Source organism: Corvus cornix, chromosome 3 (assembly GCF_000738735.6).
Source record: "Corvus cornix cornix isolate S_Up_H32 chromosome 3, ASM73873v5, whole genome shotgun sequence".
In the NCBI taxonomy this organism is placed as follows: Eukaryota; Metazoa; Chordata; class Aves; order Passeriformes; family Corvidae; genus Corvus; species Corvus cornix.
Genome location: NC_047056.1, coordinates 69911192 through 69938651, shown reverse-complemented (window position 1 = coordinate 69938651; position 27460 = coordinate 69911192). Strand labels below are relative to the sequence as shown.

General features: G+C 36.8%; 1 protein-coding gene across 1 annotated transcript in view; it reads right to left on the bottom strand.

Moving 5' to 3' along the window:
* The window catches only part of SEC63 (SEC63 homolog, protein translocation regulator), a 59556-nt gene that overhangs the window by 4837 nt on the left and 27259 nt on the right, over window positions 1-27460 (bottom strand). Inside the window, exons 6-18 of the mRNA XM_039568959.1 lie at window positions 26395-26453; window positions 25606-25656; window positions 22974-23082; window positions 20429-20523; window positions 17697-17829; window positions 16450-16542; window positions 10291-10445; window positions 8350-8497; window positions 6465-6547; window positions 4774-4833; window positions 4390-4548; window positions 3350-3508; window positions 2427-2528 (exon numbers count right to left, since the gene is read on the bottom strand). Of these exons, the coding sequence (XP_039424893.1) occupies window positions 2427-2528; window positions 3350-3508; window positions 4390-4548; window positions 4774-4833; window positions 6465-6547; window positions 8350-8497; window positions 10291-10445; window positions 16450-16542; window positions 17697-17829; window positions 20429-20523; window positions 22974-23082; window positions 25606-25656; window positions 26395-26453 (1406 nt within the window). The remainder of the gene's footprint in view (window positions 1-2426; window positions 2529-3349; window positions 3509-4389; window positions 4549-4773; window positions 4834-6464; window positions 6548-8349; window positions 8498-10290; window positions 10446-16449; window positions 16543-17696; window positions 17830-20428; window positions 20524-22973; window positions 23083-25605; window positions 25657-26394; window positions 26454-27460) is intronic.

The window sequence follows — 27460 nt, the reverse complement described above, 5'->3', positions numbered from 1 at the left end:
AAAGGATGCTACAGAGTTAACTCTTTGGAAGTAAAGCTCCTGACCCCAAAGTGCCATCACTTTTTTACAGAAAGGACAATTGTGCAGGACTGTCATTTTCGTCTTGCTTATTGGGTGGAATTTAAAGTTTATGCCTGTGAGAATCTGGCAAACTAACAGGCAAGTGGGCAAAATGCCCTTTAACAGATGGGTGCAAGGTTTGGCATGCCAGGGAACCAGTATGTTCATGAAATTGGAACACCAAGGCCAGTTTCTACCTAAAAAATGTCAAAACTACAATCTGTGCAGTTTCTGGATCCATGGATGCAGGAGCAGAAGATAATTATTTAGGAACCTGCATACATTAAAGACACATCTCTGGCAGAGCAATCAACTGCCCCAAAACTCGGATGAAACAGCATTAAGGCTGCCTCCTGAGAACAGGTGTATTATGCTCAGCTACCCTCAAACATCTGTATATTCTGGAATACAGCATTTTATCTCTATTTTTGTATCTCTGAACTGGCCATGACCACAGTACAAATAATACTCTAAATAATAGATGGAACAAAACCAAACCAGAGTACAATGGATTTTGTTCTTCAGATGTAGCAGATCAACTCTATCTGAACATGCTCCAACCACAGCTACAGCACTAAATACAGCTGCATTCAACTTTTACGAAATCAGTGAAGAAAAGTTGGACAATTTACAACTGCAGTACCATGAGAGGATATGTGTGTATCTTTCAAGTTCAAGCATTCAGATCAGCCCTAGATTTCTTTTTAGCAGCAAGCTGTATTTAGGTTTTATCATAAAACCCATATGTAGCTTGGTTACACACAGCTGAAGCTTATGCAGCTTTATACAGAGTAAGTATAAGCAAAGTCTCTGAAGGGACCCTCACCTCAATAAAAGAGAAATACAAATAGTCAGCACCCCTGAGGCACTGGGCATGGTGCTTATTGTCTGTGAGCTTCAACTGATGACCAAAGCCAGCTGCCTTCGCAGCAAGGAGGTATCAAGACTCTGCAGCACATGTGACATGATCTAAGGCAGTCAGAAGAGCAGAATGCCAGTACACCTTTCCATGTTATGCTGGTGTACTGCTGGAAGCTGTATTGAGAGATGGGAGCGCACCTAACTGCCAGGAAAATACAGCTTTAAGTGCAGCCATTACAAAGCTAGGTGTCAGCTAAGGCCTTCAGGAAGACAATTTATTTGCCCTCTGGGACCTTAGCAACAACTCCTGCTTCCCACAATTTGCTTTTTAATGCTGCTAGCAGGTAAAACAAGCAGGAACAATGTGATCACAAGCATGTGGACAGTGGAGTATGTTTGCACATGCAACAAGCTGTACAAGGTATAAACATAAAGAGCCCTGGGGATTGAGAAGAAGGAGCAAATATACACAGCACCTTCCTTTTTAAGTCATGCTTTACTCTTCTTTCCCACCTTAGTTGTCTTCTTTAAACCACAAGAGAAAGAACAAGCCTTGCATCCCACCCCCCTTATTGGAGATAGACAACAACAGAGAAGAGATCCTAGATTAGTTCCTGAGACTGCAAGGAAGCAAAAGAAACCTCTGAACCATTGGCCAGGAAAGAAAACGTGGCCAAATACTCCTTCCTCCTGGTTCCAATCTGGTCACCCCCAAGGACTTAACTTATCTGCTCAGAACACAAACCCTCCACTTGGACAAATACCATCTTTTTCATAGTTCCACTGCTGTTACAGAGTTCTCAGACAACTTCTGAGTGGCTAGCTGCTAATGCAAGTAAAAACTGGTATCTCAGAACATACTTTCAACACCAAAGGCTGCTGTAAAGACACCTCAGCCCATACTGAGTCACCACTCTCAAATACATCCCTTCCTCTGATACTCATCCACATCTGAACTTATATTTTCGAGCTCTATAGCAAAGACTGTTCCACAGCTGGCTTCTGCCACTTCCAGACTATGCTGTGGTGTAAAGAGACAGCTTTGCCAACCAACCCCATCTTCCACAGCTGCACACTGTGCAGCCACCACACTGCTGTGTTCAGAAGTCAGCCAGCAAGCCAAAACTATCCGCTGATCCAAATGAGTCTCAAACTCTCCGGTCGTTACTCATAACACAGGAGGGGTCAGGACCTCCCCCAGTCACAGGCACTTGGAGTTAGATGTAGAGTTAAAAACACCCCAACATTTCACCTTACGTTTTATACAGGTTTGCAAGTCTCTGGGAACTGGGTAGAAAAAATAATGAAGAAAAAGCTTTTAGAAAAGTATCTGAAAGTGTTTAATTTTGTAAGTTAAGACTTTATAAAATTAATACTAGATCTTTTTTCCAAGCATGAAGCTTTTTAAAAAGCCCAATATTTACAGTAAAAATACAAAAAGATCAATTAATTTATATTATTATTAGTTTTCATGTTTCACAACTGCAATGTTTTTTATTACTGACCTCAGGAAAAAAAAGACTGTAAACAGGATGTGTTATCTTTGACTTCGTTTCAAGAAGGGCTCGTTCCTTTCTCTGTATACTTTGCTGTAATTCTTGCCACTCCTGTCAAAGATAAGGTTAAAGAATTACTGTGCACTAACCATCTTTTGCATTAAAAAGACAGAAAATGGGCCATGAAAATGGAACATGTGACAAGTTCTTGTGCAATACTAAACATTATAAAGGGAAAAAGCAGATCCGTGGGGCTCACACACATTCTTCAAAACTCAATTCTGCAGCACTACCTATAAACACTCTCTATCTCAGCCATAAGAGTCCTAATTACAAGTTTGATGATTCCTTTCCCATCAGGAGCTTAATCTCACCCTGTATGGGCCATTCAGCTGTCACTCAAGTCTTGTACTGAAAGACCTGTGGTGCAGAAATCATCTACCACCACGGTGTTTCGCTCTCAATTACTATTACGGTTTCAAACAACTAACTTGACAGTTACTAGAGTTCAGTAAGCACCTGTGCAAACAGTTTGCTCAACTACTGCATGCTTAGTATGCATTATGCAGCATGCAAAAGCCACTGCCTGTAAAGAACACATTTCAAGGGAGAGACTTTAAGTCACAAATCTACAGCAGCTAGTAATCAAATTAAGCTGAAAGAAATATTGCAGTTTTCTCCTGAAGTTCAGCCATTTTTCTCATGTCATTTCTAAGTTTTCCGACTATGCTGCAAAAATCTTCGCTACTCACTCTGAAACAAACTTGCAATGACAAAGCTCTTATACCAGAATGAGGTCTGAAAACCTCTGGAGAATTGATATTACTACTTCATCCTAGTGTTGCCTAGCCTGAGGGGATGCTAGAGGATTAAAATGCATTTTCTCTCAACCCCAAAGGCAACATTACCCTTCAAGAAAAAGTAAGGCTTACAGCTTCATCATCTTTGTTTTGCTTCTCATCTTGCTCTCGGTCAGAGTCTCTGTCGCTTCCATCATCTTTTTCACTTTGAGAGTCCCTGTTTGTTTCTTCTTCTTCGGATTCACTTCCTTTATCCGAGACCTCCTCCTCCTCTTCCTTCACAACAACTTCCTAATGGGAAAGAAAAAAAAAACCCAACACCTCTAACTTAGTTTGTCTGCATTACTGTAGTATGCAGAATTCAGAGCACCTGCCTTAAGGTCGCACGATCTACAGTCTTCTTGTGTCACAGAGTTATGTCTGCAGTTAAGATTAATCCTTTTCACCTCATTTGCTAAGAGAAGTAAGGAAGCGACTTTCCTTCTCCATATGGCACTTGCAACAGGAATAGGAAAAAACAGTATTTGATTCCCAGATTGGATGCCCCATCCCTGCAAGTGTTCAAGGCCAGACTGGATGTGCCCTGGGCAAACTGATCTAGTGAGTGGCATCGCTGCCCACGGCAGAGGGGCTGGAACGAAATGATCTTTAACGAATGATCGATCTTTCAACCCAAATCATTCTATGACTCTGGAACTGCATTTCATAAAGTCTTATGAAAATCACAGAGAACTTAAGAAAGTACCTACAACACAGCCCATGAGGTGGAGAAAACACCATAAAGTGGGAGCATAAAGTTACTAAAGATACTTAATTTATCACAAGAAAGTCTCATTTTGGTTTTTATCTTCAAAGAAAAAGCAGAACTTACAGAACAATTCACCTCCCAGAAGGCAGCATAACAAGAACTAATAATAAGAAGGGACTATAAAGCCAAATTTCTAAAAGAGTTGAGCAACTTTCAGCAGGTCACTGCAAATGTTACCATGGTGGCTCCCTGATTACTTCACCGGAAATTTTTAAATGTAAAGAAAACAAATGCTATTTTAGAAGACACACTTCACAAAAGCATAAACTGAAATGTAAGACACAGATACAACCCCCCCCCCCTCCATGAGATTACAAGTGATAAACTGAATAAAATTATAAATATCATTGAATCTATGAGCTACCCCATTAGCTTGTTTTTGCTTCTGCTGTTTTGGTGGTTGTAATGAAGGTGGCACAGGTTTCTTTTTCAATGGCTTCTTCTTCTTTGATTTTGAAGCTTTCTTGGTTCCTTTATTCTTTTGTTGCCATCCTTTGCTCTTAACTTTGCTGGCATCTCCTTGCTGCAGGAAAGCAGTATTAAAATATTTATTCTGTTCATAAAATTTCAGTCATTCAACTGTACTTTAAGCATTTTAAGCTGAGAACCAAAATTAGAAAGCACAGCTCAAAGGACACTTCAGTAGGCATTTCTGAAAAAAAATACTTGAGAAGTGCACAATTAGTAATTCAAGATGTGAAAGAAAGGTCTCTTTAATTAGCAAGAGGAACATTCACTCTTCACTTACCCCATCTTCTGTTGGTTGCTCTTCTGCTGCACATATAGACTGTTCCTTTTCAAACACATCCTGGTTAGAGAAAGATGTGAAAACTACTAATGCATCTCTAGAGCAAATTATTATTTCATATTTGAACTTAAACTAAATCACCTTGATCAGGTCTGAATATTTCACTCATTATGGCAAATTCTTTTATCAGTGACAGACACAACAGGGGATTAACAGATCAAAATTAAACACTTTCAAACATTTGGTCTCAGATTTTTTCATCACTAGTACTACAAAGAAATTTAGTAGCAACATGTCATCTTGTTCCTAAGAATCTACTTGTTTTATAAAGCACAGAAATCCTGTATCACAAAAGCAAGCAGTAGTAAAATGCTAATTCTGTTCCAGTTGTCAGAGCATTAAAAACTTCAACAGCTGCTCTGCTACTCAGGGACACAGAACAACAAATCAAACCAGAAATGTGAAACGTTAGGACACAACACAATGTTAGGATTCTGTAAAATAGAACATCTCTATGTAAATGGAATTTTTAATGCATTTCTTTCTTCAAAATATACTATATGCCATTAAAAAAAACCCACCCAAACAAAACAGTCACAAGGAGCTGTCTTACATAAAGAGGGCAAATAGGAAATACCACCACAAAAAAAGTGCATCATACAAAAGGCTAGCTCTAGTTTTACAGTCACGTGTTTCTATGCCAGACTGCCCAGTGGAGGTCACAGGAAACACCTTAAATGAATTTTCTATATGCTGTTAGACATTTTAGTTTCTAAGTACAGTTCAATAACCTCACAATTTTCAGTTTCCTTCATTTTGCAATTCCAGCATATTGATACAGTGCTTTTACTTTCTACCTACTGCACCTTCAGCTACCACAGCATGAGCACATGGAGCTTGTATATACGACTTTCTGCTCAACTGGCTTCAATAGTCTGATCTCCCCTGTAATACTTAGGCTTGTGTGCCTTACCTTAGAGGTGTAATTCAGACCTTCTGTTTAATTAGACAATTATGTCATGAGTACACATGCAAAAATTGACACTGTAGTCTTTGACATATCAAAGTTTGTTTAGGTTCTGTGTATTAAGGTTTTTTGTTCAAAGAAAGCCATTACTGCATTTTAAGCTAGAAAATAAGCACAAGTTAGAAGTTTAACTACTAGGGTGTAGTATTGTTTTGGTTATGCCACATGCTTTCCTACTCAGCAGTCCACTTTCTTCATGTGACACTGGTGTACCTCCTTTATATTAAGTTATACATATTCTGCATTCTGCTGGACTGTGCTTCTTTCAGAGAAGTGCCTAGAACACCCAGGAGATTTGTAACATTATGAGCCCACATAAAGTGAAATCAAGCACTGTCCTGAGGACTTGAGTGAATATTTTATTTTAGTTCAAGAACCAAGTTTCTGAACGTCTCTTTTCCTGTTGTTTACAAACCTCAGAGCAGTATCACTTGACATATTCTGTTACTGTTCCCTAGACAACTGCAATGGGTCAGACTGAACTTTGGTTTTATTCCAGGAAAACCTTCTCATTCCAAAACAAAACCATAAGAATGGATTAAGAGCACAAGTTCTCAATGTCAAATCTTAACCTTACAGTTACGTTTACAAAACAACCAGAAATGCCTGTTTACTACTATATACATGCAGTTACCATGAAAGAACAAGTATTCTTAATACTTACTGCCATGGTCTGTCTTGTTAGTGTGACCAGAACAGTGACAAGAGAACCTACTGTAATGTTGTTGCTGTCTTCATCATCCAAAACTAGTGCAAAAAGAAAAGCAACACATCTATTAGACTTCTTTAAAGCCTTTTCTCCATTAAACATTGCTTCTGCTACTTCTAAATGTAAGCATTCAAATTCCAGAATTTTTAACAAAAAATAAATCTCAAAGTATTATTTAATAAGTCTCTTACAACTTCAAATACACTATCAGAACGAGGGCTGGTAATTCAGCAACCTATAAAACCGCAACATTGAGTTTGAAATTTTAATTGCATGAAAGTTAGAAAATTCAAAGTTATAGCTGCTGTGGGAACCATAACCCTGTAATACTATGCATTATATATTAAAGCATTAAACTTCAGAAACATGAAATACCACACATGACCAGAGGGACCCTGTTATATTTGTTTTGGGAATAATAATTTTCATTTTCCTGACTTTCATATGATTAACAACTCATTTTCAATGCCACATTAACAATCATGCATTTAATTATTTTTTAAGGAGAAGGCAAAGAAAAATAAAAGAATAGCAATGATTAGTTTAACTAAAACATCAAACAAACCCCACAGGAGAGCCACTGAGGAGTTTATACCTCCAACCTATAAACTGGAGAATGTCTCAGGTAGGAGAGGAACAGAGTTATGTCCCAGTGTAGACATTTTATTTATTCCCCTCCAGTCCCTCTCTGAGGAAGCAGTTTTACTATTCACTAGTCTTACATACATATTTTATATAATGGCAATACTGAGCTAAACAGAAAAGCATATGCACGGTTTAATCCTCCACACCACACTTGAGTGCAGCTGTGTGACAAATGAAGACTGGAGGCTGGAAATAGTTGTTTGCCAAAATATGGGGAGGTACTCCAAGACTGAATTTTAAGCAGATTAACAAGACTATATACAATCCTATGCTACAATAACAAAGTCCTCTGTTTATTTGTTAAAAAAAAAAACAAACACCAAAACCAACATAAATAACATTTAGAAACACCAAGATTAGCAAACATTTGCTTCCTTAACAGATATTTCCTCTAACACTTGCTTCTCACAGGGGACTACACATAAGCCAAATTACAATCAGGCTACCGAAACAAAGCAGATCACATTTTGAATGCGATCGTTGCTATCACAATGACAATATAAACTAGAAACAAGAATTAGAACAACCTTTCAAATATCACACATTTACTAGCACTGTTCTTCTACAAACAAAAGGAGACCACAGAACCAATTCACTTCCCACTGCAAGGCTGTCTAACAGGAACTGCTTAACAATATACCTAATTTTCAGAGACGAAGACCATTATACATTCATTGAAATGGTGCACACAAAAGGTAGCTAAGCATAGCTCAGACAAATTCTGCCAGATATAAAAACTATACAAGAATTATCACAAAGGAACTCATGAATATTTAGTCATCAGGATCTCCAACTCAAAAATCTCACAAAGGACTCTACATGCTGAAGAAGGCTGAGCGTAAATTCTAGAATAAGCGTAACTGTTTAAGACAGCTAATAAAAGTGGTATTTCAACAAAAATTCCACACTGCTCATGAAATATTAAAATCAAAAGACGAAATACCAGATAAGCTCCTGTATGAGAAACTACTGCTGGCTTGGGAATCCATGGAATGTTTCAATGTACTTTATCTCCTCAGACTGTAACTCTCATGTACGAGACCCCACCACTCCAAAGAAGTATGCAATTTCCAGGCCACATAAATACATAAATAGCAATGAGTTGTGTTTCAGCATCCTCCAAAAGCTTACTGCCAGCAGACTATTAAAATGTCAGAAGAGTGACATACACAGAACAAAAGGACTTCCCACTCACCCTGTGGTTTTATATCCATAGTGACATATGGAAAGCTGCCAAGGACAGCCATAACTTCTTCATATTTCTTATCTTCTAGGAAGTGCAATAAATTGCGACGATCTGAGCCTTTCAAACTCACCAAATCCTGAATAGTTTTGATTTTATACTGAAATAAAAAAAGAAGAAAGGAAGCCACGTGGTAGCACAGAACATAGTCCACAAATAAACTCTTAATAATGCATCATTGGTGTCCCCACATGTTACTAATACATACACACCATTACATTTGTTCCTGTTAAAAACCCCACGCTTTGGGAAACTAGCAAGCGTATGTTTTGAGAAACAATAAACCAAAGAGGTTGCACTCAAACCTACTCAACAGCACTGCTTTGAACATTGGTGTGTTCCTTAGTATGTCACCCCTTAGAAATGGTACTTTATAGTTTCTTACAAATTTGTTATTTCAGCCAAGTTTTCCAAGAAGTTGAGCCAAGAAATCTTCCTGGTAGGGTTTTTATTTAGATAGAGTACTTCAGTGCTTTGAGACTTCCATTAGCAGAAACAACCAAATACGAGTTTAGGGATTTTTTTTGTACTGAATTGCAAACAAATCTAAATCCACTCATTTTAAGATTTGCAGAGCAGAGCTAAAAGGATAAAACAAACAGATTTGAATACTTGATTACCTCAGCATTATAAATGCATGTACTTTATTAAAAACAATTTCATGCATCCACGTAGACTGATCATACTGCCAGTCTAGGGCACTGTATTTTTGAAGAACTCAATGCATGTGAATCCTGTACAAATTAGCCTAAAAAACTGGTTTCTTCCCTCTTTTATAGCAAAGAGAGGTGGGATTATATCATAGCCAAATTCTTCAGTTTTCTACTTAGTGACAACGCACATGACAAAAAATACATTTAAAATTCCTTATTTTCTCATATGTTCCCTGTAGTTTAAGACTGGATTTTAAAAGTCTTTAATGATACCCGTAAGAGACTCTTTTACTTTATCCAAAGGATATGACCACTTGAATATTTCATGAACTAGCATCTTCTAGAATGTTTATTCTTAGTCTTCACACTAACACAGGAGCATTTAAACACCCCCTAAGGCTGTAGTTAAAGCTAACAAAATTGCCATCAGATAAAAATAGTATTTTCAAGATTGATCCATATTAACCACTATAATAGAACTAGCAGAAAAGTCAACAGCTTCCAGTAGAAGGAAATGCTGTTTCTAACCAGGCACTCCCAGAAGATATACTAGACTTGAACGAACAAGCAGGTTTGAATACAAAGACAGCTGGTGAAACAGAATGAAGAAACACATGCAGGTATTCAGACAAGACTACTCTTTTTTGTCCCTGAAGTCTACAGATACCATCACTTACCCAACTACAGTTACGTAGCAAAAGCTTTGTAAGACACAGCCTTTCACACAAAGGATCACAAAACCTGAAATGCTTCCCATAGTAACTGATTATTTTTTTTCTTTTATGAACTCCTCTGTGTAAGCTTCCAAAATATATTTTCTATCAAAGTAGATTAAGAACCATGTAAAGCCAAACAACCCTCCCCCACCCCCCCTTCCCCAAAAAGAAAGTCCCAATAGGATATTCCCCACACATTCTGGAAGAATATTAAATAGTAGATAGTACATTGTAATAGGAAAGAAACTGTTCCTATTGTTTGTTAAGTCAACACAGAATGATCTTTTACACTTATTTACACTTACCAGATCTCTGATCTTAATCCCCACCTCCTAACTGAGATGGACTTTAAAGAAACCAAAAGTAGAGAGAACACCTAGGAGTATTGTATTGAATTCCTGAAAAATAAATCTATTTTTATTCTCTTAGTTAATTCATGACCTTGCTTCCTTAGCCGCAGATAGGTAAAAGAAGTAGCAGACAGCATTTTAAGAGGTTACCCAGTATCATTTGTATTTTTATACCTTTTTATGATTGGAAACTCTCCTAAGATTGTCCTCTTCAATGTGAGGCAGCTGTAACAGGGGACACTTGAACTGCTGAAGTCCCTGGACTGTCATCTGGGAAAGCTTCATGCAATTTTCCAAAGATCCCAAAGATGGAGCACGGAACTCCCTTTCTTGGGGAGAATGAAACAAAACACATAATTTTTAATTTTTTTTTCTTTATACTTTTCCAATGTATACTTGTATTACAGAAAACCTTATTTCCAGTCCACAAAGCAAAAGAAAGAGACATCTTTAAATGCTCAGTATAATTAACTGGGCAGCCTTTTTGCTCTCACTCCAGCCACACAGACCAGCAGACATTTTCTTCCCTCTATTTAGGATGTCACAGCTGAACACTAAGGGAGACTTCCATCTAACATTGCCTCAGGGAACAACAACTGCACAATGTATCTATGTAATTATTATAGACAAAAACTCCAATTCAGTTTTAAAAATGCAGCATCAAAACAAACAAAATTTGTATGCTTTATGTATGTGTGTGTGTCTGTATAACATGTTTAGCATATCATTTAATATAGTTTATCATTAAACATTAATCTTTTACAACATAATACATTATTTATAATATTTTCATCTTGAGAAATGAACATACTAGGTAGGAGCCTATCACATGCAAGAAAAAACTATATTTATAATTGAAGCTAAGCAGACCATATTATGTTAGAAGGCAGTAAGAAGAGCTGTAAAAATACGAAATGCATGACTTTTATAAATAAACTTAATGGTTAAAAGGGGTGTCTGGGCAAACACCTATTTGACTTTTCTTTTAGAAATTGCCTACAATTCTTTTCATATTTTAAAGTGCAAAAAGGCCTACACTCTCATAATTAAAATGATTATAAGGAGAAAAAGTCTTAGCCAGAACAGAGCAAAAGGAAAAAAAAAACCAAAAAACCCCACTTAGTAATTTAATACTCATCACATCTGCAAAGAAATGAAAAAGCAAAGCAGACACAAACTGCAACATAAACTGCAACATAATGTTGACAACCATTCATTCATAAATAAAACTTCTCATAAACCCTGTTTAGAGAACTCATTTCAGAATTCCCCTGCAGCTCAAGAGCTGCTGCAAGTCCAGAACTGGCAATGCTTTACCATGAAACAAAAAAATAAGTTCAGATCCTCTTCAAAGAGCTAAAAGGAACTTAAGTTACTTAACTCTTTTTCTGAACTTATATGTGGCACATCAAAGAACTGAAGGCCATTTTCAACAGGTATTATGGAAGGCACCTGCAATTTATGATGCCTGCTACTTCATTTAAGAATCCCTATGCTTTCTCCTACACTTTAAAATCTTTTCTGAGAAACAATCAGCCTTTGACTACCTTGACTGTAACAGGTATATTCTGCACATAAACATATAAATGTGTGAACACAAGTATCTTTGGGTATATACACAGATACATATGTATACAAATATGTGTATTTGGGACACTACAACAGGGGCACAGAGGTATCTCTCAAGAGATTGATTAGACCAGTGGTCAGAAGGACTGTGGCCACTCTGCTAGGGCTGTGTGACCCAGCTGACCACGCTGTCAAGGCAGTGAGAGATGCAGATAAAAGCAGGATTGCTTACACCTGGGTGAGAAGGCAGACAGGCTATAGCCTGCACCTGAACAAAAGGGTACCAAAGCTACAACTGCTAAACACTTACCTTGCATTTTGATAAAAAGCAAGTTTAAATTAATTTTAGAACATTTAACAGAGGAAATACGAAAAGGTAGTAAGTTTGACCACAAAAACCCCCCCACGAATTTGGTGTCTTCAGTATGTTTGCTGCTTCCTTTACACCACTCACTATCTTGCTGCAAATTTCTAAGCAGCTATGAGGGCATATTAACCGCACATGAAAGATCACTCTTCCCTCTGCTTCACCTGCCCCTTTCCCCTTCAAATTGTCTGTTTCTTCACTAATTACACCAAGCTATAAATATCATCAGCTATCAAATCAAATTACATGGGAGGACATGTGACAATTATATGCAATGCAAAGAGAAATATAACACACAAATGGAACTACCTGGCTAGACAGGTAACTAAGAAAGATGTAACTTCAACCTTTAAAGAAAAAGTAGTAATGGAAAGATTAATGTCCCAACCAAATAACACCACATTTACTTTCCATTTCACCCAGCTTCCACCTCCCCTGTAATTTTCTTGGCTGCTGCTGCTAAGCAAAGTCACTGGATTTTTTTAAGTTAAAAAAACACACTGCAAACCAAGTCAATAAAAGAATCCTAAATAATCTCTGACAAACTGACTTTTGCAGGAAATTCATCTAGAGCTTTGAGACCACAGAGCACTAGTGAGAATAGAAAATAGCCACAGAGCACTAGTGAGAATAGAAAATATTCTCTTTCTTGAAGGATTGACTCATCATCTATATGACAGTAGAAAAATATTTTAAAGTTGGAAAGTATTATTTTGGTTTCCTGAAAAGAACACAGGGTCTTTGTACTCCCTGAGACTGGACCTGAGGACAGCATAGCTTTTAACATCCTCCAAATGCCCCACCATAAAATTAATGTCATTGCTGTACCTATTTTGACAGCTTCTGATTGTCAAATTGCACAATACAAGATGACCTTTAACCTAAGGTTACAAAATTGACCAAAAATACAGAATCATAAAATGCTTTGCATTGACCTCAAACATCATCTAGTTCCAACCCCCTGCCCTGGGTAGGGACACCCTCCACTAGACCAGGTTGCTCAAAGCCTCATTCAACCCAGCCCTGAACACTTCCAAGGATGGGGCATCCACAGCTTCTCTGGGAAACCTGTTCCAGTGCCTCCCCACCCTCACCAGCAAAGAATTTCTTATCTAAACCCACCCTCTTTCAGTTTAAACCCAACATATGACATTTAAGTAGTCAATCACAAATTTAAATGCAAATTTTAGTTGCTTGTGAAGGACTGGCATATACCTAGGTCAAGCCACAACCTCTTCATTACACTGCAGCTTCCAACCTGAATTAAGGAATGTGCTTTGACTGGACAGCTGAACTGACGCCCAACTTCTGGAGACACTTACTGGAGCCCATTCCATGTTTTTGGCAGCAAACACTTCACTTGGCAAGGCACCTATCTATCTACTTATCATACTTAAGGATGATGTCAAGGAAGCCATGAAAATAATTTATACTTGCTGGTTCTCAGGTATCAGTTAAATTGCCACAAAAAAATGGATGCAAGCAAGGGATGGCACAAAGCAAAGCTAAGTGCCAAGATTGTGAAGATTCATCCCAAGTATCTCTCTTCAAAAGACCTGATTACAAGGTGAGCATGAATTGCTGTAGACATTAAGCTTATAATGATGCCTTTTCCTAGTCTTAAAATGAAGACTCAAACACGGTTAGAAGGGAAAAAGGGATTTTACCTTGGTATTTATTTTAAGGATCCTTAGGTGCACATGTCCAGGTCGAATGCACCGAAATGCACCCTGCAATGCACACCCCCAAAAAATCTGGTCTAACATTACAGGTTTTACTAATTAGCATCTCTATCAAAAATTCTCCAAGGAGAGGCTCGAGTGAGCCCTCCTCCCCAAGAACCTTCCCCTGGATGGTTCTGTCTTAGTCTACAAAATGTGTTTTGGAGAGGACCTTGCGGTCTGGGGGCATTTTGATCCTTAACTACGAAGCTTCTAAAATGTTTAGTCTCTTAACTTGACAAACAAGTCTAAGAATGTAGGCTAAAAACACTAAGAATACAGAAGTTGTAAAAAAGTATAAAAGGGGTATAAAAGAAAAGGCAAAAAAATCCTCATGGCATCAATAATAATAACAAAAACATTTCAGAATATTTGAAAGGCATAAATGCAGCACAAAATGAGCTTCTCATCCCACCATCAATTCAGGTTTCACAAAGTACAATTTGTCCCCAAAATATTTCTTTAGATAGTATTAACACATGCCATCACCTTTGTACTTTCACAGATCAGGACTGCTGAAAAGCTATGACTAATTATAGCATGTGATCATTTTAATTACTGTGTCAAGGTTGATTTAAGTGAAAATTAACCCCAAAACCAACTGCAGTTAAGTTTTAAGCCACTTAAAATTATGGTGACAAATACAAACTTAAGCAAAGCAATCTCTCAAAATTCTCAATACCTAACTTCAATTTCATTCATCTTAAAAAAACGTAACACAAAACCAAACCAATGCCAGCTTTAAAATTTCCAGTTGTTTCCCAGGGTGAGACAGTTCTCTCTACATGGCACAGTCATCAAAAACAGGGTCAATGCATTACATTTGCTAAGCAGTAAGTAGTAAAAGCAGTGACTCCACTTTAGACCAAAGATCAAAATTCTGAAACTGTTTACCTTGAAATCCCCAGTTTCATTATTGTTGGCTGTTAATGGGCAACTGTTGGGTACCACCTTCTCTTTAATACCATGTGCTCAGAGCACTGGCACAGAAGCAAGAGGAAATGTTTGGTTGTTTGGTACAAATTTCTGGGTACTGCCACTTTCAAACTTTGGAAAATAGTTTTGAGAAAAGCTGTTAGAGAAATACCAGACAACTCCCCAACTATACCTATGATACATACCTACTTTTTTTCCAAATCTAGGGAAATAATTTCTACTGTACATAATGAGAGCTATAAATTCCCTTCCGCTTTCACAAAATGATTTGAGGCTGGAAGAGATAATGATAATCTCTGGAAATTGTTAGTAGTAGAGCTTGTTCAGATTTGGTTTATAAATAACCATTTCACATGCTAACGGAAAATTAGTTTACACCACTGTATTTCAAAATACTGTTTCCTTTTTTTAGTTTTAATTTAAGCTAAAATCTAAATTTTCTGGAACTTCAAAGCAATTTATTAAGAATACTACATCTATAAATAATCATTTTACTGTCAAATTAAGAAAGTATCTCTCTATATTCAGAACTAGAGAAGAAGAATACAGCTTCCTGAAGGTCATTTAAGTTGCAAAGTATATTATGCACTCTGTTCCATATCCTATTTCAGCTTTTACAAGAAGAACTATAGATGTTCCTCATTTTTCAAAGATTTCCGGTTCTGTTGCATGAAAAAATCTTCTGCCTGTATTATTTTGGTTTCATTATGCACAAGAGAAAACAACTATTTGTTAGTTGACTAATACATACATAGACCATCTTAAAAGGTATTTTTCAGAGCCTTGAACTATTTTACAGTATCTCAGAGGTTCAGGTATTTTTTATAAAATACTATCCAAATTTTAAAAATCTAAGCTAGCACACAACATCCTTATCTGCTTATATCCCCTCTCACACTTTATTTTGTTATGTAGCACAATTTCCAGCACCACTTGCAACAGTTCTGGGAAGTACCTTTCCCAAAACCATTCTTACTAGGAGGTTATCAGTGGTCATTAAAGGAGTTTTGGCCTAGTAAAGATCAAACAGTAAGTATTGTTCGATAGCAAAAAAATGGTCACCAGTTTGACATAAAAACATGCCTTGACCATGTTTGGTGCAATAAATGAATGATATCCAAGTCTTTGCTTCCTTACACTGCAAGGAAGCATCTTCTGAGTAATTGCCTTTTTACAGTGAAAAGATAAAAGCTTAAATATTATATTTCAATTAAATTATAATTTCTATGGCAATTACAGCTAAGCACCTGCCCCTACAAGTTCAGAATAAAACTACACAGCAGGTTGAAGAGCATAGCATTCTGAAACAGAGAAATATGAGCAACATATAAAGAAATAATGGCAAAGAAATGATCTAAAGAACAAGAGGCACTCATAAGAGGAGAGAAAAAACTGTAAAAGTGCAAATGGAAAGAACACAAGTCTTATACTAAATGCCTTGCTACTGAAAATGAATCACATCTTCAAGAAAAGGTTTTCAAATGCAGTTAAGGAGAAATTTTAATTGCAAAAAATTACAAGCAGTACACACATACCCAGGATTTCAGAGCAGAGCCTGGCAGCAGCAGCATTTCAATCCTCAAAGCAGAGAACTCTCTCATTACAGTAAAAAGAGCAAAAGTGCATTTAGGCATTTCTAAATATCACAGGTTAAGTTTCCCACAAGAATCAAAGACTTTATGAAGTATCACAATGAAGAAACATATTTACTGGGTTTAATTATACAGTTTCTTTTCTTACCTTCCCTGCTTCGAGCCATTATTATTAGCTGGCAGATCACATTAATCATTTCTTGAAGTAGTGCAGGACTCTTCTTGAGGATAAACTGCTGATCTGCAAGATATAACTGGCTGCAATTATGCTGTACTACTTCTAGGAAAAACAATCAGAACAAGACAGTTCACATGAACTGGACCATTAAATGGCATGGTCTTCACTTCTATTCATTCTTGTATTACCAAAAACACCACTTTAGTAACATTCCTTAAAAAAAAAACCAGGTAAATGCAAGTTCTAAGAGGAAACAAATTTTGTACACCAGCTTCCACACCAAATGAAGCAACACTTATTAGCTCCATCTAAAAAGAAGCAACAGGATGGCATAGACAATTTATCAGCCATATTAATATTGCCTGAATTCTTTAGGTAATCACAGGTTAAAACCAGAATTCTTAATTTTAAGTGAATCACCAGTTCTGCAAAAAACATTATTTGTAAAGTACCAACTTCTTTTGAATGCAGTTCTGTGAAGTTCTAAATACTAACAGTAACTAAGTAAAGATGAGACATTTTTCATTACTTTTTAAAACGGATTGTTTTTCTTTTGAAAGAAAGTGAAAAATTTGAAGCAAAGCATCTTCCCTGGTTTGTTGTTTTTTGGTTTTTTGGGGTTTTTTTAAAATTTCCATTAAAATGTAGACCATCTCAACTTTGCTGGTCAGCCTAAAACTATGTCTTTCATGACTGAAACTTAAGAAATGCATTTAGAAACATTTTGGTTTGAATATTTACAAGTATGAAAAATCCCAAAACACAAACTGAAGCTCACAGGTAACTGATATTTAAAGTTCTAATCTTGTCATCTTTACTTCACATACTGGGCTAAAAACCTCCAAAAATAAATACACATGGAAATGCTATAGAGAACAGCATTATGCTGATCTTGGATTTCTTTGCTCTGAAAAGCAAATATACTTCACGTTTAACTTTTTATTCTATTACAAAGACCAAAAACAATTTATCTAAGCCATATCTGCAGCCGAAAGCATTAAAAAGTAAAATATCAGTATTGCAGGGCTGTCAGGAGAGCGAGTAAATGCTAAGTAAATGTTCTAAAGGGTCATTAAAGTTGAAAAACTAAGCAGCCTGAATAGAGACTATTGAGCAGAGATCCATTCAACTCCTTATAGGACAAGAATCAAAAGCAGTGTAGCATGCAGCATCTTGCTCTGTTCCCAGTAATATCCGATTAGGGGAGAAGCCACTACCTTCTTCAAGGACCTCAGGAACTTGCACCCGGGCAAGATGAGTCAACAGCAGAACTCTGGCTTTCAGACTGTAAGGGCAGGTGAGAGGAGGCTCATTCTTCTTTAAATTTATGCCACCAATTTCTCTGATTAGCTAAAATAAAATAGTTAAAACACAAACAGTTATTTTGTTGCTAAAGACAAGCAAATACAGGAGAACAGTTCACAAAGGAAAAAAAAGTGTGTTCACAAAAGGAAGAGTTTAAGTAACTTTTCCTTGGAAATTTCTGTAGAGGTGAACATTAGCCATTTTTATCTAAAACCCAGCTCCAGAAAGTTAAGAAGTGTCTTTATATGCCTTTTTTCAATGTGGGAACAAGGGGGTCATAAAGATTTGCATTCAAGAAACTTGTCTTATGTAGTGATAAGTAAATTTGTGTTGACAGGTAAGTATTTTTACTATCTAATTTTATTGCCAAGGTTTACTAGATTCAACCATATTTCTAAGGCACTTACATTGAACTTAATATACACAAGCAACAGCATCACCTTGAGAACCTTCACCCATCTAAGACACAGTAAACTTCCCTAGGAAGAATTCCAGGTAAAACAGGAAGGAGGCTTACAAGCCTGAAATCCCTAGTGGGCTGAAGATCAAGTATTTTAACTTGTATATAAACCACATTAGCTTGAAAAAAGCATGGTGTTCTTTATTCAGGATGACCTTTCCTGATCCCCACAGGACCAAGACCCACAGTTCAAACACGTCTGAGTAACAGAAGCTCAGATAAAGTAACATCAGTACACAGTCCAGAAGCTTCACTTTTTAGGTCAAAAAGTTACCTGAGGAGAGATAAAAATTCCAAAATCTCAAGACAAAAATAAAACTTTGGGTATCAACAGCTAAGCTACACCAACCTTTGACCAGTCTTTCCCCACACTTGAAAAAAAGATCTTCTGACAAGAAGTTTCTTAAAAGCACATCCTGGTGTAACCCCAAACCAAGAGCAGTAAAACTTAGAAAAGAGAACTTTGTGAAAAACGGTAACAAAGATCATGGCCCCAAAAGCAGGATACACAAGCAGAAGTTATTAGCAATACCCTTCTGTATTGATGCTTCAAATAACTGTACTGCCATAAAGTCAAAAAAATAAACCCCAGATGACATTGATTATTGGACCTTTAGAAAGGGAACAAAATCTGTCATAAAATGCAAAGTCATGCACTACAGCTTGGAGATGGGAGCCTGTTAGCTGAAAAAAAGAGATATCTACAATGGGAAAATCCCAAAAACTTACTGATCCCACTCTAGTTGTACTAAACCACCATATAGAACAGCTGTGGACAAGAGCACGCTGAAAGTCATTCCCAGCAGAAATACAGGAACAGTAGTGCAACTAAGGCATTGTTAAGACTTAACATAGAATACTATGGACAATTCTAAGCAGATAAAAAATACTGTAGAATTTAGAAATCTATCAACTGGGAACAGTACCCCATTCAGCACACAGCAGGAGGGGGGAAATGAGTCTTTTGGAAAAGACAGGAATGAAAGACAGCAGCTTTTCTAGTTTAGCAAAATAAAGACAAAAAGATAACTAATGGGCTATTCCTTCTGTACTACAGATGCATAAGGATACACGCAGCAAGAATAATTTAGACTCCAGAATAGTGATGATAAAAACCAAGGATATAAATTGGTCACAAACAAGACTTCTAATTACTAGAACAGCAAGTTCTGGAACAGCTTCTCAGCAGGATATGGTTACAGAAGGCTTGACTGCCTTTTAAATAATGAATGATTAAATGTAAAAGGGCTTGCAGAATGCCAATGCTGGCAACAGCATGAGAGAAGAACCATTGATCAAGGTGATCTTTTCCAGCCTTTTGCTCCCATTGCTGAAAAACCCCACTTTACTGCAATTTCATCTTCTACTCATAAAGTCCACAACATGATAAAAGAGACAAAGAAAATTAAGTAAAAGAAAACAGACTGAGATATCTCTTACGTTTAGGTCATGTTTAAAACATGAAAATTTAATCATGTGCATGCAAAGGTTAAATCTGTGAGATTAATTCCCCCTCTTTTTGCCAACTCAAAACATTTTCATTGGAGCATTTTGTATACTGTGCTTTAAACTTCTTAAAATCAAAGTGTTAGCTTCTGATAAATAAGACTTCCTAAAACTCTGCTAGTAATAATTATTTTCCACAGTATGCATTTATGGCATCTCTGTTGGAAACACTGAATGGAAATGAATATAAAAGGTAACCAGAGTGGAACAGATATTCATGGAGGAATCTTTACAATATTTAAAGACATTACTAATTCAGACATCAGATAATAATTTCATTTTACTGTTAATACACTCCACCAGATCTGTGTTAATGATTTAAAAGAACATCAAATGGTGATCACCTCCTCATGTCAATACTCAAAATCTGTAAAGACTAACACTTTAATTTCTTATTTACTTTACCCCTCCCCAAAAGCCCAGTGCAGCAGCCTATATACTAAACCAATTCAATTTAAAATAAGCATTAGCACAGTTCATGTTATCTTTTCTTTTAAAAAAGTTTAGATCAAGTCTAGTTTCTAATTCGTATTTCTGAAGGGATACAGTTGCCTCCCTACAAAGTTAATGCCCGGAGAATTATGAATTCGACTTGAATTCTGTCAGCTGGTCACCTAAAAGCAACGTCTCCCTCTTCCCTTGAAGGGGTCAGTTAAAACAGCTCTTGATATAACTGACCTGAGGTATCTGGATGTTGTCTGCTGGTCTGCTCGTCGCATCTTTATTGTACTGAGGATCAAATTCAGATGCCCCTGCTAAAACCATGATAAGTCCTGCAAAGATAATTGGAGTCAGACAAAGAAAATGTCAACATCCTAAGCCACCAACTCATTTCTTCAGAACCTTCCGCCATAAAATTTATTCCCATTCCTCCCCGCAACAATTATGAATATCCATGTTCTCGACTTAATGGATAAGTTACTACTGCCACAGGGCAAAGGAGGCAGGAATCAATGTCTGGCACAAGACAAAAGAGATCATTCAAGGCTCAATTTCACATGGTATCAAGTCCAGCATTTGACACTAAATGTCTTCAAAAAAACACAATTAGACTTCATTAGGACCAGCAGACATCACTGCACAGCAGTTTGACTACTTCTGCATGCTCACAGAACCATTCCTCTCAGCAATCCATGTGCCTGCAGCAGCACAACAATGTGTACAGAAGAGGGAGGCAGGAAGGATAAAATTTCAACTCCATTTTCAGTTCAGTCAGCATTGAAAATTCAACAGAAAAATTCTTTTAATTATTAGAAAAGCAGTTCAATAAATAATCCTGCAAACAAATTGCACAAAGATGATGGACTGCTCTTTTCTTAATGTGATTAGGAAAATCCATATTACACAAAACATTCTGTAGTGTAATTAAAATGAAAGCCCTAGACAACTGGATATTTTAGTCTCATTGTGAGCTTTCTGCTCATGAATGCATCAGACCCCCCAGCCATAGACAATCAGAGAGAGCTCACAATCATTTGCTCCAGTTAAAATAACTTTTTCACCAGTAGTTACTCCAGCTTCCTTCTCAAATTTTGAACAAGTGCTCTTATGAGCAAGTCAAAGTTATTTTTGCCTACCTGCACTGCCCAGTGAATTCAAACTACTAAGAGTGAGTCAATTCACTGAGCATCAATTTTTGTTCCATGCTCGATTATCTATTCACTTCCTCAGCACAGCATATTGAAGACTTTCAGATGACTACAAATATCTTCCCATTATTTAAGATCAACAACTGTAAATCTCCAGGAAAGAAAATTTTAAAAGTTTGTTTGTCCTGAAGCCTGAAAAAATTCCTTAAAACAAGGCAAGTCATGCAGATTTGTCCCATCATTTCTCTAGCCTGTTTGATTACATTTGCTGACACTGATATACCACACTACAATGGAATTCACAACCAAGCAAAAGCCTTACATGATCACTGTGTGGTTTGTCTAAGCCACCTCAGCTGCACCTCAGTTTTCATTCAGACTGCACAACAGACCTCAACAGAAAAAACTGACCTGCCTCTGATCCTGGAACTACCTAAAAGTGTTAAGTCCTTAAATAAGGTCACTTAAACCTAAAGTTAACTTTTTAACCAATCTGCAGGAGACACAAGGCAAGCCTCTCAAGGCTGGGTTCTGAGCAAGGTTCAATATGAAATAATCTACTACCGACAAGTCTGGAGAAAGAAAGCGATCTCCCTAAACTTCTAACGTCTCACCTACTACCCCAGTTCCTCTTTTCTCACCTGGCTGGAGAGGGGAAAAAGCATAGGAGTATGATAGAGTATAAACCGGTCAGAACTAATCCCACACACAAATCCATGTGTCCTGTGAATAGAAGGCTAACATCTTTCCATACTCTCATCCCCTACACCTCTTGGATCATCTGTGGAGCATTTCTGCTCTGTAGGAAAAGGATGGATCAAGAGCAGATTTCAGCAGTCTTCCAGCAAATTTAAAGCTGAAAAACAGCGCAATTCAAAGAAGTAAGAAAATATATTTATGAACCCTCTTTCAGAAGGTTTTGGGGATTCTTCTATTCTGCTTTTCAATTGCTCTGAGCATGCAGTCTAGTTAAATCCAATCTAGAATTATGGAGTACTGTGCCAATTCTTCAGGCCCATGCCAGCCCCCAACGTAATACATCTACAGTTTTTCCCAGAAAAATGGGGGGGGGGGAGGGGGGGGTTATTCCTTTGAAATAAGGGAGTAGACAAGAAAAGTAAGTATATTGAAAGCTACAAACAAGTAACAAAATAACATGGAATTGATAGCAATTTTTTAAGAGAAATTTAGCTCTCTATTCTAATATCAAAAACCCAGAAATGCTATTTCATTTTTTATGCACATAAAAATTGTATGAAGCCCTTAAAAAAATTCCAAAGCCTGTTTTGTTACACTAACAGAAGAAAACACAGAGAGGTTGGCTCCTACTGGCAACTGAGGGCTACAGGCAGGTCAGTATGTTTTTCCCAACATTCAGTACCCCTTTTTCTTTCTTTTTTTTTTTGTTAAATGTATAGATGGACATAAGTATAGATCTATACAATTCCCTCTCCCAAATATTTAAGTCTTCTTACAGAGTATTCTTCGCCTGCGACGGAATTAAGTTTTAAAAACACTCTAAAGGAATGAGAAGCATGAGAAGCTAAATAAAGCTTATGAAATAGGAGTATTTTAACGTCACCAGAGTGACACTTCCAGATGAACATCTACAGTTCAAGATGCCTTTTACTTACGCTTCATGTCCATGTTCCGGGTTTTATAGACAAAATATGTATATATTTGAGTTGTCCGAATGAGAATCTGATCTCCACTGTATCGTATTGATCGGTACCACCAGGAACCCTGAAATATTCAACAAGAACAGACTGATGTCAGCTACAAGGAAGCATCAAAACAGCCATACTGCATGACCTCATGCAGTCAACAACCAGGTAACTCAGCCCAACTGATTTTGCCTATGTTGAAGTTAACTGAATTTCAGAAAGGAGAGGGAAACAAAAAATATTTGCTGACACAAACTTTAAAAGCGCACTGATAAATTAATCTGAGAGAATCTAATGTTAAACATTTATAAATGACCTCTAGCCTAGAGAATTTCCCCCAGCATATACACTTGCACACATATACACTGCTTGGTTTATTTCTGGTTGTTTTAATCAATTCACTAAACAGTAAATTCACTCAATTTACCACTTTCTATATATGATGTGGTAGCTCCTTACAGTGCAACACAGCACTCAAACCTAGTTTAGGCAGACCAAGATCAAACTGAGAACAAAGACATTTCTTTCACTATGACAAAATTTGCAAAATTGTGATTTAAGTCCCCTGATCAGAAAATGCTTTTCAGAAGGGGAATCTGGAGGTGGCATGGGGCCCTTGCTGTAAATTTCAGAATTAAGCCATACACCTTCAGGTTGACAGAAGAAGTTTTCCAAACCTTCAGCAACACTCTGATAATTGCCTAATCAGCATTACACCAGTGACTCAAATTACAGAACTCGCTCTACAGTGGTTGTACCATCCAATATATTTTCAGAAAAATGGTGTGCTGGGTTATAAACTCCAATCTGTTCATTAAACTCCTCCCTGTAAGCAAAGCTCATTTAATATAAGAAAACACATCAAAGATACTCCTTAATCTACTGTAAAGTTTACCGTAAGCAAAGAGCAACAAGCAGTACAGTAGTAAATGATGCTTACTACGATTAATTTAATAATAGTGAATTCCCCCACTATAGTAAGAATTCTGCAATCTACTTAATTATTTGGGAAATGCTCAAGGACTAGCTCCAACAATTTTTTTAATAAATTAGGTTTGAGTCCTCCATGAATAGATGAACCCTGGCACAAAACAGTACACAACTTTCTACAATGTTTTTCTGCATTAAAAAATTAACTATAATCCCATAGTTATCAAATATTTGTACAAGTACAGGTATTGGAAGAAAAACGTAACTAGCCAGTCCAAACCTACATGAAAAAGGCTGCCCTAACTGCTTCTACAGATACAGCTCCTGTCTCTTGCCTTATGTACAGGACATTACTTAGGTCAGTGGAGGTCTGGAAAGAACTTATCTTATAAAACACTTATCAGTATTTTCGTTTTTCTTTAATCTGGATTCAAAGGGTGGAAGTAGCCTTCCTTTATTTTAGATGTCCATCAAATATAGGATGACTACACTGTAGGGAATTTCAGCTACTTCATTGATTCATGAAAGAAACAGGCCCATTAAAGGCATGAATTACCTTGTATGTCTACTTTAAAATCAAATGATAAAATAACTTGCTCCATAAAAATTACTATTCCTCTTCATTGACTATAAAAGAAATTTACAGCGACAAGTCAATGTACAAGTCTACATCTGGTATGGAGCAAGAAGAGGCAGGCAGACTATTTTTCCTGTGCTCAGAACATTTCTTTGTACCAATAGCAAGGCTGTTTTCCTTTCATTTGAGCTATGATAAACCTAGTATAAATCACTACAAGTATGTGTATACAAAAAAGCATCAACAGACATCAACTGAATCCTAAAGGGAAAGGTATGAAAAATTTTTGCACCCTGGATTTTAAACTTTTTATTCAACAGCTTGTTGAAATCACCACATTTAATCTTCTAAACTGAATCTTCAATCACACAGAAAAACTCAAAGGGAAGGGATAATGTCTCTCTGAGTCTCTGCACACAATGATGCAAGCAGCTGCCAAGACCTCAGGACACTTTTTCAAATGAAAATCTTCTCAAGAACATGAGGGGTTTTTCAGTGTCAGCTTTCTGAGTCTTGCTTCATGCCATACCCCAAATGCACAATCGGTGGATAAGGGACATGGTTCAAAAGCAATACTGTAGGGCAAACCTGAGAAGTAACAATCACCTAGCAATTGATTCCTCACACAAAGCAATCTCAAGTGCAGACATCTCATGGTGTACAGAAGAACAACAAAAACTGAAGTTATGAAAACAAAGGCAGCCAGGAAAAAACAAATCAACCACCTGTTCCACCTGCAGTAATCATTCTAGCACCAACAGCTAGAGACATCTCAGTCTTGACTCTACTGTAACACCACTGAATATCCTCTTGAGCTCATCACCTCAATTTTCTTGCAAAAGAAGCTACAAGACAAATTACATAATTTATCAATTCTTGTGATATCTAATATTTTCCCTGCAGTCCCCTCTCTATCATGGCACTGCATTTTTCTGGAAACTCTACAGCAGCTATACTTTTTTCACGACAAAAGAAAACACCACCTTTTAAAAAAAAGCTCACTTGTGCTCTCTAGGAAAGGTAAGAATGAGCAACCCAATGTCTAAGTTTACAACTTGGTTACTAAGAGTAGAATATTAATCAGATAACACTTACCACAACAACTGGAAGAATAACCATAAATGCTAATCCATATACAAACAACACCTACAGAAAAAATGCAAAACATACTGTATTAGAGACTGTGGCTACTTAATACCACTCTTGTTTAATCTTTTTTCTAAAATACAGTCAAGTAGCACTACCACAAGCTTACTACAAATTAACACAAGCTTACTGCATAATAGCTGTCATTATTTCTGAAGAGCAACTTACAAGTAATATAATTAGGTAGGGCCTAAATAAGGAGTATCAGTTTAGCGTGATTCACGTATGAATCAGTTTTAAATGATTCACGCATGGTCACAGGTCAGTTTCTTTAATAATTAAAAAGTTGGCAGCTAAACTGTGATGCAGTGGACAGACGATTAAAAGAAATCAAGTGGTTAAGAAAAATACCTTGCAGCAGCAAATGCAACAGGAAGAACATTTAAATACTGTATGATTAGAGCATCACTAGCAAACCAAACGGAACTATAGAAACACAGCACACAGCTCTAAATGTATTTCCTTGCAAGAGCAAACACTCACTTTGTAGCAGGGGTGACCACAACAGAGCCTCATTATCATTGGAATGAGATCCATCCAAACATATTCATACTTTGCTCTCAAAGGTTAGATTTAAGCTACTCTAATACTTATGACTCCTGAAATTTGCTTCGAAGATGTGCATTTGGACCAAAGTATTAACATGTTTTGACTAAAAATGTGCAGTATTAAGCAAATTTTTTTTCAAAAACACTTGAAAGTTCACCTTAAAATCCTGAGCTAAGTAAGCTGACTCACCAGAATTGAATTTTTCTGATCCACAATCCAAGCTGGCAAAGCTATACCGAAGCTTGTAGCTGCAGGATTAAAGAAAAGAAACTCACTATAAAAACGTTTCTCAATATTTTGAAGTCGTATTATGTCTAACAAACAAACAAAACCACCAACTCACAAAAAACCCCACCATGTTTATTACTTCAATAAGAAAAATTTTAACAAATATAGCAAAATCAAGCAACAAATCAGAAATACACCAAGTATGCAATAAAATAAGACTTAAATCCAACACCTGAAATACCAAATGTTTTAGCTTAACATATTGCAGTGAAATAGATAGGTAAGATTCATTTATATATATATATATATATAAAAATTTCACAGGTTGAAAGATTTATGAGTTTTGCATTGCAGAGTTTTCAGCAGTTTAAACACATATAGTTTAGTAAACAAATGAACTGCAAGAAAATGGTCTGAGCAAATAACTTCTGTGCAAGTTCTATTGGTTTGTCCCTCTAACAAAATGTTCTAAGCTGCAAACTGTAAACACAAAACCCTCTATCAGTACAAATTTGTGAGATTGGTAAGAAAGAAAAAGGAACACTTCTCAATTCAAAAGGAGTTAGGCTACAGAAAATAGAAGACATGAATCTCTAACATCTCCAGCATACAGATCTGAGTAGAGAATAGCATAGAACAGTTTGTCTTCAGACACTGGTGATAACAAATTAAATTTTGCAAACACTATCTATCCCAGTACTAAGAGTTCTAGGAAACCAGCGGTGAGAAGAAAAGAAAGTAAGACTTTATGGACCTGCTTAAAATAAAAACAACATGCCTTCCTTAGTACTAGCAGTTGTCCATGAGGAGCAATGCCTCAAATAAGGACAGACTAGGATCCCTATGTAATTAGGCACTATACTGATGCTATCTCCAACAGATTGTGACAGCCATCAATTCAGATAAACAGTTGCTATACACAAGCCGAATGTGACTTCTGTAAGTTGAAAATTACTATTTGTAATTACCAAACATCTGACAAGCCTGACCATACCTCAACCTTAGGAGTTCAACCAGATAATACCCC